The sequence below is a fragment of the Alligator mississippiensis genome, chromosome 5 (assembly GCF_030867095.1).
Source record: "Alligator mississippiensis isolate rAllMis1 chromosome 5, rAllMis1, whole genome shotgun sequence".
NCBI classification, from domain to species: Eukaryota; Metazoa; Chordata; order Crocodylia; family Alligatoridae; genus Alligator; species Alligator mississippiensis.
In genome coordinates this window covers 207,415,632-207,429,481 of record NC_081828.1, presented here as the reverse complement: position 1 = coordinate 207,429,481, position 13,850 = coordinate 207,415,632, and the positions used below count along the sequence as shown (strand labels likewise).

Genomic DNA, 13,850 nt, shown 5'->3' with positions numbered 1-13,850 from the left:
CAATTATATTTTCAAATGAAGCAAGAACAGAATGCAAAAAGATAAAGGAAAAACCCAAGAGCAAGCTTGTTTGGACAGGCAACCATATGAGTATTCAAGAGGACCAAAACCCAGCCCACTAAGCATTTTTTCCCTACCATATCATAGCACTGTGCAGTTAAATAGCTTGGAAAATTAACACTAGCCTCCATATGTGCTTTTACATAATTATCTGAAGGGGATGAAACAGATGGTAAATCTTTCAGACTGTTCTAGAAAACCAGACTATATTAAAATCAAAGACATTTTCCTCAGTACTAGAAGTGAACAGTGTCAGACTAGAAGAAGGGAACCACACACACACTGGAGGAGTTACCAAGTAATAGGAGCAGGAGGCTTGGAGAAGACAGTGCTATAAAGCTGGTAAGACAAGAACAACCTACATCAGCCAAACAGCTCAGCACTCATCTGTTACACTTCCTGCTCAAACTCATTTTGAGCAGTGCTCTTGTAATGTCCTGAACATGGGGGGAAAAAAGCTGCAGCTACAGTGAAGCAGACTTTCACCTTCTCTAGTCCATCTGTAAAAGCGGATTTGGGGCATTCAGTCTTCCCGCTTTAAATCAAATTGGATGTCACAGACAGGTGTTGCTTTCAAGTACACTCATGAGCAAGAGAAAGAAGGTTCAGAGAAAACAGTTCCCAGTTTTGGGAGAGGGCTGAAACCTAGATTCTGGCTGTTTTTTGACCAAACTAGCCACCACACTAAGTTAGAACCCAGCTCTAGTAGCTCTGTTTCTGTGCAACCTGGACCCCATTTAACTTTTTCAACAGCTGGGGTCACAAGTCTTAGTATGGGAACTGTTGGTAGATATCCGTGAGGCTTTTGCATTAGTGCTCCGCTCCTCTGGCCTGGTCAGAGAAAAATGAAACGGATCAAGTTTCTGCATCTGTAAGCCTTTTCTGGCTGCTACTGTCTGTAGCCTTGTCATCACTGCAGTATTAGCTTGAACTGAAGTGAATATTACCCCAGCCCAACTGCTGAGCATACAGATCCTTAGCTTAAGTGACAGTAAGAACTCGAGTTAAGTGGGCCTCTAGGGGGCTGGGGCTCCAGTATTAACGAAGCTCAAATTAACAAGTCAGGTTACTACACCAGCACCCCACAACTGCTAACCTAATATAGACAAAGCTCATGCTGTTTGATGTGGTCACTTACCTCAAGCCAACCTGGCTCAAAGCAAATTGCCCTGCTCTCAAGAGACCTTAAGATGATTCTTGTATCACAGGAGTGACCATTAGGTTTGCACAAGAAAACTGGTTTAGGATGACAATTATCCTTAAAATGGACAGTTAAGAAAAGGAAAGTTATTCCCACAAGCTTATCAACTGATTATTATTAACTAAAGTTTCTGCAGGGTATTACCTTCCAAACCCATTCCTGGGGTTCTCATCTTCCTTCAGACCTTCTCTCCTTGCCTTCTGCACATCCCTAAAGGTAACTCTTACTACACTATTCTGAAAAGGCAGCAAAACAAAGGTCCCTTCTGAAACCAACGACCCATCCATATTTTACAGGAGAGCTGAAAGTGTTGCAAGATCTCTTGGCTGGACTAGTTCATTTTGTGCAAATTAGGCTCAGATAAAAGTTGGAACAGTTTATTTACCTCGATGTTGTCTGGAGTCAAGTAGGGGTGTACCGATAGAAATTTTTGGGGCCAATACTGATAACTGATTTTTAAGGAGGCATATCGGCTGATACCAATCCGATTTCCGATATGCAGCCTGGCAGCTTGAAGAGCAGTGTCCAGCTGGTAAGTATGCTGTGGTGGAAGGGGTGGGGGAAGGGAGGCGCCTGCAGTGAGGGAGTGAGACAGGGGCTTCTGCTGCTGTGCACACCAGAGGAGGGGGGGGAGTGGGGGGGGAGGGGTGCGCGCACGGCGGGGGGGCGGCTGCGGCACACAGGCTTGTTGCCACGTGGTCCTGGATCTGCATGGGGCAGGTCAGCTGCCGGGGCTGCACCGGGCTTTTCTTGGTGTGGGCTGGGCGGCAGCAGTGCTGGGAACGAGCCTACGGTGGAGTGGGGGGGCTGCAGCCACCCCAACATTTACTGTAGGCCTCCCCCAATGCCACTCCCAAGGCTGCCACCACCTGGCTCGAGCCCAGCCCAGTCCCTGCTGGGAAGAGCCCAGCACCGATCCCAGCCTGCAGCGGCAGCCTGCCCCACCCTGTGCAGATCCAGGGGCACGTGCCTGCCCCCCCCCCCATGCCCTCCTGGGTGCACACAGCGGTGGGAGCCACCCTGCCCCCCCCCCCACACACACCCGCCCGGACAACCCACGGCTCCATCCTGCACCCTGGCCGACCCCATCTGGGCAGAGCCTGCCCCAGCCCCATTCCCTCCCTCATTGTGGGCGCTTTGATCTGCCCCACTGCCACGTCCCTTCCCCTATAGCAGACTTATCATCTGGACACAGCTCTCCAAGCTGCCAGGCTGCGCTCCTGACCCTGCATACACTGCAGCTGCGCACATGCACGGGACATTTAATCGGCCACATTTTCATCCACATCAGGCAAAAAAAGCCTATTTCTGATATAGTCAATTTTCTTTATATCCGTGCCGATCTGACAGCAGAACGATGCATTGGTGCACCTCTAGTGTTGAGCAGCATGTTGAATTATGTTTCCTTCTTCTTATGATATTTCATATTTCACAGAAGCATGGAGTGATGGAATGTTCTCCTGGACAAGGGATTTCTCTTGTATTGAGGCAGCTTTGAGCAATATCTAGTTGGTCTAATAAAAGATATCATCTCTGCCATGAGTTCTGATTCCTACTGCCTGTAGACCAATACAGCTACAACCCGAATCCTTGAGTTAACAAGACCTTTGATAAGGTTTGCAACTTCCTATGCATCAATGGAAGTCTTCCTTTCATGAACTAAAAGGGTTTTACATTAAAAAACAAACTAGTGGGGGTGAATTAGAACATGGGGTGTGAGCTTAATGTAGAGGCTTTTACTAACAGTTAACAAGCTGTCACAAGTGACTGACAATTTAGCAGTTAAACAGTTTAAAAGTATGAATAAAAACAAGTGATAAGCTACATGGCTTTGGCAGGAAGGCCTACCAAGTTTCATGATCTAGTAGGGCTGACTTATGCTGAAGCCCTGGCAGTTCAAGAACAGTGCACTGCATTTAACATATGTGATAAGAGAGTAAAGAAATGAATGTAACTAAATCTTTAGGGACCAATAAAACCACATCCAGCAACATTCCCCTTTGTTGGCTTGCATTTTCCATTTATTTGTGTGACATGACAGTAGAAATCCTGGTCAAAGGTTTTGAAGTTTTAGTAGTGAAGGAGGAACCTAGCCCACTTATTCTCTTAGATAATATTGTTTACTGCAGACCTGAAATTATGTCATAGGTTCTGCTAGAATGAAGATGGAGCAAAGGGAGGAAGGGGCAAGTGAGGGGAGATGCATGATAACACACGCACAGAACTGTTTTTACATTTCCCAGTGTCTTGTGTTCTTGGACAGTACTACAAATATGTAGTTCAGAGACAGGCAAAATACATCCTGCGAGCCAGATTCAGCCCAAAAGATTCAATCCAGCCTGTGGGTAGGAGGCCGCCAACTCACTGGATCTGGCCCGCAGGCAGGTGGCAACTCTGGCCGCCACATGGAGCCCGGTGGCTAGGACTGCTTCCACCCAGCAGCATCAGCCCTTGACACTGCGGCATCAGCTGTGGACCCGAGTAAGGCTTCCACTGCAGTGGGCAGGCAACAGCATCAGCTGCGCGCTAACATTGCCATCTTCCTAGTGCAGTGAAAACTCCCGCCCAAGCTAGCAGCAACAGCTGAGGACCCAGGGAGGAGCTTCTCCCGCACCGGACAGGTGGCAGCGTCAGCTGCAACACAGCTGGGAGGTTCTGCTTCAGGGCTCCCGAACCTGCTGGCTGCGCCCACAGCTGATGCTGCTGCCTGCCCACTCAACAGGCCCCCCAAAACTCATTAAGTGACCCTTTAGCTGAATTAATTTCCCACCCCTCATGTAGTTAAATGTTACAGAAGGATTTTGCAAACAGAAAAAGTGAAAAGAATACTGAAAGAGTAAACAAATTTGCAAAACCCAGACAGTTATACAAGTACAAATGGTGCAAGAAAATCAAAACTTAGGACAAAAATTTCAGATACTAGTCCAGGTGGTTCTAAACCTTTTTAGAATGGAGGCCCCCCCTTAAAAATGCCAGCTTTTCACTTTCCCTTGTCTTTTCACTACAGAAAGATAACAGAGCAATTCTACTGCTGCAAAGAACTCAAAAAAGACCACAACGGGACAGAATGTTTTTAAACACGGTGGATTCGCATATGAAAACTCTGGCTTTATCATGTGAAGCACTTAGGTGTACAAACATGATAACATGGTTGAGTACTCTGTGGCGCCTTTGAGAGGATCTCAAGTCATCCCAGGGTGCCATGGCACCTTAAATGAGAATCACAGCCTGATCAAAAACCTTAGTTTAAATTCACCAATGTTTATACAAGAGATGCAAATAGGAGAAATCCTCCCCATTACAGGGGCAAGTGACTTGTCTGACTCTAGGAATCACACAGAAGTGTCCTGCTCAAAGCTCTTAGCTTTATGAGAGAAAAATGGAAATACTGTCTGGGGCCTTGAGGGCACTGGTAGTGGTCACTGTCTGCTATCAGCAAAGCCACATGACAGCTGACAGTTTTGCCTCTCACATTGCCTGATCAAGCCTGGCCAAGACGTATAATGAATCTGCATGAACCAAAACTAAAGGAAAGAAACTCAGTGAGGTCTCCCCAGATTGATCTAAAGATCTAAGAGACTATAAACGTGATATAGTATCTTTGATTCTTCCTTTATTTGCAGTTTATCAAAATACTCATTCTAACCAATAGGAAACAAACTGTTATTTTTGTGCTTGCATCTTTAAATAATCTTAAATTCTTAATACTATGCATGTAGTATATAAAACATTCAGGGTTTTTTGGATTTTGGAGGTTATGCTTAGGGGCAACCAACATGGGTTCATTAGAGGCAGGTCCTGTCAGACCAACCTGGTGGCCTTCTATGACCAGGTCACAAAATCCTTAGACACAGGGGTAGCAGTGGACATAGTCTTTCTGGACTTCAGGAAGGCCTTCAACACTGTCTCTCACCCCATTCTCATTAAAAAGCTAGGGGACTGTGGCGTCGACACCTACACAGTCAAATGGGTCGCTAACTGGCTGGAGGGCTGCACCCAGAGAGTAGTGGTGGAATGAGTCATTTTCATCCTGGAGGGATAAGGGCAGTGGGGTCCCCCAGGGCTTGCTCCTCGGACCTGTACTGTTCAACATCTTCATCAGTGACTTGGACAAGGGGGTAAAAAGCACCCTATTCAAATTTGCTGATGACACTAAGATGTGGGGGGATACAAGCACGCTAGAAGGGAAGAATAGGCTGCAGTTGGACCTAGACAGGTTACAGGGGTGGGCAGATGAGACCAGGATGGGTTTCAACACTGACAAGTGCAAGGTGCTGCACCTGGGGAGGAAGAACCAGCAGCATACCTACAGGCTGGGGAACTCCCTTCTTGTCAGTGCAGAGGCAGAAAAAGATCTTGGAGTCATTATTGATGCCAAAACGAACATGGGCCGACAGTGTGGGGACGTGGTCAGGAAGGCCAACCACACCTTGTCATGCATCCACAGATGCATCTCAAGCAGATCCAAGGAGGTGATCCTCCCCATCCATGCGGCATTGGTCAGGCCGCAGTTAGAGTACTGCGTCCAGTTCTGGGCGCCACACTTCAGGAGGGTTATGGACAGCATTGAGAGGGTTCAGAGGAGGGCCACCCGCATGATCAGGGGGCAGCAGGGCAGGCCCTACAAGGAGAGGCTACGGGACCTGAACCTGTTCAGCCTCCACAAGAGAAGGCTGAGGGGGGGGATCTAGTGGCCATTTACAAACTAGTCAGGGGAGACCAGCAGGCATTGAGGGAAGTCCCTGTTCCCCCGAGCACTACCAGGAGTGACTAGAAATAACGGTCACAAGCTGGCAGGGGGTAGATTCAGGCTAGACATCAGGAGGTGCTACGTCACTGTCAGGGCAGCTAGGACCTGGAACCAACTTCCAAGCGAAGTGGTGCTGGCTCCTAACCTTGGGGTCTTTAAGAGGAAGTTAGATGAACACCTTGCTGGAGTCGTTTAACCCCAGTACTTTTTCCTGCCATGGCAGGGGGTCGGACTTGATGATCTGCTCAGGTCCCTTCCGAACCTACCAACTATGAAATTATGGATTCACTTAATGTTGTAATAGAACAGAAATACAAGGATGGATTTGAAGAGCTACAACAGATAGTTCTGGTAAGCATCAATGAAACTGCTGGAAATGTTATTACTTGAATCTGAAAAATAATTAAGCTATTACTACCTGCAGTTTAACTAAATATTTTTCTTAGAATTAGATGGGCTCCTGTAGAGGAAGTAATAAGTGCAAACTTACTTGATACTTATTCAATTGAGAGATTTAAGTTTTCTGGAAGCTTTTTCACAGAGTTTGCATACCTTTATTTAAAATATAAAAGTCCCTGGATAGTTTATCTGTATTAGACTGATGGTCTTATTGTTAATACTAAGATAATTAATATGAACATTTGTATATATGAGACAACCACTAGGATATACTTTAAGTCCTCATATTGAATAGCTTTCCTGCCCAAAGTAAATTTTGTCCTCTTTGCAATTACAAATTGCAATATTATCTGCTATGTGAAGACTTCATAGGATAACTCTTGTTCACATTGAAGTTGTGAGCTTTAATGTTATTGGGATTAATGAAATTCTTCACAGGGATGAACAATTTGCATGAAATCCCTTTTAAGATTATACAAAAAAGGATGAGTTTTCATTCAGAGAATTCCCTGGAAAGCAGTTTAAAATTACTTACTGTTTTCAATGGTTGGATCATATGAATCAACAAACTGGCCTTCCACGAACTGAATAGTCAAGGAAGATTTTCCTAGAAAAAAAGCAAATAAAAAAAGTCTTCAGTTAAATGGCACAATATACATCTAGTCTATAAATTGTGGTTTCACTTCATACTCTTACTCTTTTGACAGGTATCAAAAGCTTTGTACAAGCTCACATATATCCTGGCTATACTTGGAAAATGGCCCTCTGCTAGAAGTATTTCAGTTACCTGTTCACTGAAAGTGGGAAAACCAGACAGTAACATTCAATGGGGATTCTGAATTTCTTTGGCAACCAAACTCCCCACTCCAGTTTACTGCTGTGTCTTTCCAACTGCTGTAGACTAACATGCATTATGATCCAGAACTCCCCAAGTCATACTTTTTCATTTAGTTATAAGGACAAACATTAAGAAAATGCTAAAATATTTACATAAATAGGGAAGGGAATAAGTATACCAGCAACACTTATAAACTAGAAGAAAAAAAATCACTGTAATCTCAGGATTGAGGTCAGGTTGTTCACCCAGGACTCAGAATTTCCATTACTTGCAGAGTACAAAATGGTGACTGAACATTATATTATTGAGCTAGACTGATTTAGCATAGCCAGACAGTTTAAGGAATAGGGTCACTGTATGAAAAATGTAAAGCTCTCTTAATACCTCTCAACTAAATAGAGTTTAACCCTCCATTTATCACAAGGGGATAAAAATAAATTGCTCTGAAAGCCGAGTCTGGATTCTAATGGGAACTTGCATTCCAGAATCCCTGCTTGAGAACGTCCTACCATTTGCACTGGGATTTATCAAAGGTTTGAAAGCCTCAGGAGTTAAACGAGTCCTTACAGCTGTGCAAGATTACACTCTTAGCTAGCTGCTGGAAAAGGTGCCTGTCTAATTCAGCCACCTTGAAGTCATGCTATAAATGTGAACTACTAAGACCTCTCAGAACAGTGAAAGACTAAGGCCATCTACGTTACAACTTACTTATGGCTTAAGAGGGCTAAAAAACGCTGTTACAAGTTAGCTCTGGTTGCATCACCACAGCAATTTTTATGACATTGTGCTTATATGCTTCCCTATCACTGGGGATCCTGGTTTTCTCTGATCAAAAAAAAAAAATAAAAATAAAAAAAAAATCCCAAGTTTCAGTTAAAAAAAAAAAAAAGTAAATCCAAATCCACTTTTTTTCTGTGATTAAAATGAAACACCACTATATCTATATTAGTGGCATTTCATTTACAGCAAAAAACTGTGGATATGGTGTTCCTTTCTTTTTTTTTCCAACTGAAAATTGGGGATTTTTCTTAAATCAAAGAAAACCAGGATCCCTGCCTATAACCCAACCCAACCTAACTCAACAGTGCTTGGGCCGCAACAGTCTAAAAAAAAGGGTAAAGGCTGCTATGCCATAGTACCTTTGCAGGAAGATAAAAGCACTACGAGGACAAGAATACAAAGCAGCATCTGAGGCAGGGCATCCTGTCTACATCTTACTGAATGAAGAGCTAGACATCCTGCTCTGCTAGCTGCTTACACAAAAATTGGGAAGCCGATCTGCTGTACAGAGTAACATGGTTGGGTACACATGACAATAAGTGTGCCAAATAAGGCTGAACTGTTAGTTGCTATAGTTAGCCATGTGGTGTGCTGTACAAGCCATGTCTAGCTCTGTCACTCCTTGTGCCCTGTAAAGCTGCCAAAGGAGTCAAGTATTCAGGAGACTGTATTTGTAACCGGCAGAGAATGCTACTCCAAAACTCTGAGGCCACAGTTATTTGCTATGCTGCTATTATCTCCCTTACGTTGAGTTACTCTAAGTTTTAGAGCATTCACACCATGACTCTGGCCTTTGCTCACTGAAGATTTTCTGATTTCACCCCTATGCTGACAACTGCTCTAACAAATTGAAGTCCACGTTTTGCCCAATTCATTTACAGCTACTGAAACAGTTGGAATGAACAGTTAAACCATCTGACTGCAAGGGGAGGGGATATCTATCGGAACTATTCATCATGGCTCATGAGGCAGGATTCTTGAAATATCAAAGTTTTCCTTATTAACCATGAATCACAATAAAGTGCCTTTCTGAGCGGTTAAAAAACCATATAACTGAAAAAAGAACACTTGTACAGTGACTTGATAAAAGCCTCTTGCAATAGGCACAGCCGCTCCTACTCCCTCAACTCTATTAATGCAGCGTCACAAAGGTCATATTTGAGTGATGCCATGTGCTATAAGAGGCAGTATTTGAGCAAGCTGGGCATCTGGTTGCAGACTACATGAAGGTGGAAACAAAGACATTATGCACCCTTGCCTAAACAGTTTTATTAAGCATGGGGAACAAGACATTTATTTAGTAGTGCCATGGAAGTTAACACCATTTCTACTGCAGCAAATCCTGTGTTCTGCAGTATTTACCAATACAATATAACATAATCCTACAAGACAGTTAAGGGGCTGTTTGCTATTTCTGGGACTATAATTAGGCCTTTTGTGCTCCTTTGTAACTTTTGTTGGTTTTGCAGGAACTCCTCCAACCAACAATCAAAAACTAACTGGACTGGAAACTAAAGCTTTGACATCAGGGTAAAGCAGATTAACTGTGTATATCACATGCATTAGCACCCAACAGTGAAAGCAATTATAGAAGATTCAAGAATTTAACAAATTTAGTGACACTAACCTTATGAATCATTTGAGTCTTGCAAAAGAATCAGTTGACATGTGGGGCTGGGGGAGGGAGTTAAACCCTCAAAATTTTGTCTATCCCAGGACAGCGGATAGGCCATACTACAATTTTACTTTTGCTGTGTAAGTGCCAGTTTCTATAGGTTGTCTCAAATTTACCTTCAGAAGACAAATAAAGTACAGCCCAAGTTTTTCACCCTGCTGATGGAACTCCACAGTCCATGGGGCTCTTGCACTAGACCACATTTACCACGTGCCCCATTAAACACACGGCATGGGAAAGATTGTGAAAGAAGCTGGCAGGTACCCTTTTGAACCAGAAGCTGAAAGCTTGTGTTACATCATTGAACAACACACTGCAAGGTAAAGGGCACAGGGATTTTCTGCCCACCAGCTGCTCTTTAGTAACTGTTCATTTGTACACAGTTTCCCCACAGCAGGTGAAAAGTAAATTGCAGTATCTTAGCTTTGACGCCAAGAGAGCTGCCAAGAGTAGTTAACGTAGCAAGTTCCCATCCCCTTTACCTTGTAGCTCATCTACACACATTGTCAACCAATACTTGACAGGCAGATATCTCATAAAAAACCCCAGTGATTAAGAAAGTAGGTTTTGATAGTGGTAGAAAGAGAGAGGCTATAGCCAACTAGGGGGGAATGGGTGTGTAAGAATATCAGCTCCAAAATGGTATGCCACTGCATGACCTTCCTAGAGATGAACAACTGTAGCCTCCGTAAGCTTCCTATGTACAAATTCAGCCATACTCATTACTTCCAGTAAGTCACTGCAGTTTGCACAAGCCAAGCTTTGACATACAGAGACTACCTTTAGGAGAGAGTCATATCTCAAGTGCATTTCAAGTCAAGTTACAGATCAAGAGCTCAGAGATTTTGCATGTCATGATCTCTGTATACAAGAGTACTTGGGTAACCACTTAAAAGTGATCTCACACACTCTGCTGGTGTTCTCCCCAAATAAAGGCAGAACTGAATTGGGTACATCTGAGAATTTTGAAGAGGTTTCAGATCAGTTGCCCAAATGCAGTACTTCCTAGGTTACACCGTATATTTGGAGACAGCACTTGAAATGTCCAACGCCATATAAAGCAGACCACTCTACTGCTTTACCAAGTAGCATGCTGAAGTAGTACTCTTGAAGTCATTCAAGATTCATGTTTCCAGGCTCCATGCCACCGAAGTGTAGGCTGATAAAAACACAAGCGGTTTTAGAACCGAAAATTATTCAAGTGTAGGAAGTCATAAATGACACTGATCAGATAAAAGGGATCTGTAACAAGATTTGGCTATTTTTCCAGCCAAAAGAGCTTTTACAAAAGTGGGAGGACAGAAAGAACATTCAGTTTTGTGTTAAAAACACACCAGACCTCCCCCTTCCCCCCCCCCCCACCAAACTAAAAATTTTGCTCACAACATTCTGTACTGTTAGTATGACCATTTAGTAAAGAAATACCATGTACAAAATAGTTAGGTTAAAACTTTCTCCAGGACTAGGAGATGCTGCAGTACTACTCTCCGTTCCCTAAGAACTGCAAAGGGAAAGGGAAACAACACATTTGGTTCTTTGAACGTATTCCCCAAGTTCTCCCAAAGCCTTGCAAAGTGGGACAAGCCCAGCAACAGCAGACTACTGCTCAGTGCTCTCAAGAACAAAAAAAACCCCTGGCAAGTCCTCCTAATGCTCCACAGGCAAATTCTACAGTTTTGTACTTGCGTGCCACCATGGACCACAATATATTTACACACAGCCAGGACTCTCGTAAGTGGCTCCTAGGTCATTACATCTGGCACCCTTTTTTCAAAGGCTTCAGTCCCTGTTAAGGAAGGCTTGAGGCTCCAAGAATATTACTGCTTTACAGAGTTAGCTTGAACTCTTTACTGACAAGATTTTCTCCAGGTGTTTAGACTGCATTCTTCCTAGGATTAGGATACCGAGTCTTGTTAACGAACAGAGACAACAGCTTTGTTTCTGTACTTCTGTTGAGTTCTCCTAGGTCTCTCAGATAAACTCCAGTGAGAATGTCACTGGTCCAACCAACAAAGACAGTACCAATGAGGTACTAGGAATACTTTGCGGGACTGGAAGGACACTTAATGCATGAACCCCAATTAGTAACTCTTAAATTCCTCTAATTACAGGCAGTCCTCAGACTTATGACACGATTGGTTCCTGAAAACTGTGTCTTAAGTCGAAACGCTGTAACTCAGAACCAATTTTCTCATAAGAAACAATGTTATAAATGGGGGATTGGTTCCTGAACCAAGGCCCAATACCCTATTTTCACCAAAAATACCCAAACATTTTGTACTCCATCAATTATAGATGAGTAATACAGCTACATTAATGTATTTATATTGTAAATAGCAATCATATTGATTTGGAAGGACTTCTTTGAGGTGACTTTGCTGGACTTTTTGAAGAGCTCTTGGTTGGACTTTTTGAAGGGTTCTTGGCTGGAGTCTTCTCGAGTCTTGGCTGTAGGGTTTTCTGGAGTCTTGCCTGCTTCCTTAAAGAAAGTGTCCAAGGAAGTTTGGAGAGATGTTCTCCAGGGAGATGGGCAATGCAGCGAACTTGTTTGCTGGCATGGCGTTGCATTGGATCAAGTGTTGTAAAGTCGAAACTGACGTCATAAAGTTGAAACAGGGTGTCAATTTATAAACGTAGCTCAAAACGTTGTAAGTCGAGGACTGCCTGTATCATCAGGGGTGCACCAATAGAAATATTTTGGGCCAATACCAATGGCTGATTTGGCCAATACTTACCAGGCGAATGCTGTTGTCCACACTGCCAGGCTGTGCTCCTGGCTGCCTGGCATGCTGAGCTGCAGCTGCACACATGGACAGGGCATTTATCTGCAACATTAATCAACCACATCAGCCAAAAAAAGCTGATTGCTGATGTCAATTTTTCTTAAATCAGTGATAATACAACATGGGACCAATATATCGGTGTACCTCTAACTGTCATTGAGATTCTGACTGGCTACTGATGGGAGTAACACTAAGCTTCACCCACAATTTGTGTAGTGGATAACTGTCTTGTTCAAGGTAAGGCAAGAATCTTCTGTGTGGTAGTTTTTATTGGACTAACTACATAGTTGGAAAGACAAAGACAAGCTTTTCAGCAGGGCTGTGTGAAGCTTCGGTAGCTGATTCGATTCAGAGGAGATTCGGCCCAATACAGGGACCGAATCTCCGAAACCGAATTGAATCAGGAGATCGAGTAAAAACTCCAAATCGATTCGGAAGAGATTTGGCCGATTCAGCCATAGACGCAACAGGCAGCTAGCTGACAGCTGCCTCCAGCTGGTAAATCTGTTGGGGTTGGGAGGGTGGGAAGGGAAGGGATGTGGGGGGAGGGAGGGATTGGGGCTGGGACAAGCGGCCCAGCCGTGGCAGAGGGGCGTGTTACTCGGGAAGGGAGGCTGGGGGGCCGAGGTGGGGGGGGGCCACAGCTCACTCCAGACATAAGGGGACAAGCAGCAGCAGGGCACAGCCCTTGCTCCTAGCATTGCTGCACCCTCTTCCTGTGCCAGCTGGCAAGCTGCAGCAGGGCAGAGCCCCCACTCCCAGCACTGATGTGGGCGCAGCAGCATTGGGAGCGGGGACTATGCCCTGCTGCCACCTGGAGCGAACCGTGCCTGCATCATGCCCTTCCCACGCCGGCCGGGCAAGCAGCAGCAGGGCATAGGACCCACGGCTCCCCCCACAAGGGCAGAGGCAGGCACAGCCAAGGAGCAGCGAGAGAAGCCCCCATGGCCTCTCCTCGGCAGAACTGAATCACCGAATTTCTTCAGATCAGCACCAAATCTTCCAAAGCTGATTCAGCTGAATTCATTCAGGACACTGATCCAAATTTCCAAATCAAATCGCTGTCCTCCAAATCGGTCGAATCCAAATCAAATACTTCCCTACTGACACAGGCCTACTTTTCAGTAGGAGTGCATTGATAGAGATTTTCGAGGCCAATACCAACAGCTGATATTTAAGGAGGCATATTGGCCAATACCAATCTGATTTCCAATACAGCTGCCTCCAGCTGGTAAGTCCGGTGTGGTGGAAGGGAAGGGGGGAGGGCACAACACCCCCCCCCCATGGTGAGGGAGGGGGCAGGGACAGGGCAGGCACTGCCCAGGCAGGGTTGGGGGGAAGCGCGAAGCTGCGGCTCATGGCGG

The 13,850-nt window shown here is 44.7% G+C and overlaps 1 protein-coding gene across 3 annotated transcripts in view; it reads right to left on the bottom strand.

Annotated features, from left to right (window-relative positions):
* The window catches only part of RHEB (Ras homolog, mTORC1 binding), a 56,171-nt gene that overhangs the window by 26,424 nt on the left and 15,897 nt on the right, over positions 1–13,850 (bottom strand). Inside the window, exons 1-2 of one of the 3 annotated variants that reach the window (XM_019499119.2) lie at positions 12,439–12,565; positions 6,946–7,017 (exon numbers count right to left, since the gene is read on the bottom strand). In XM_019499119.2, coding sequence (XP_019354664.2) covers positions 6,946–7,017; positions 12,439–12,550 — 184 coding nt within the window. In that variant the 5' untranslated portion in view covers positions 12,551–12,565. Of the gene's footprint in view, positions 1–6,945; positions 7,018–10,785; positions 10,811–12,438; positions 12,566–13,850 lie in introns of those variants that run through there. The other 2 variants (XM_019499130.2, XM_014609050.3) reach the window with 2 other exon arrangements.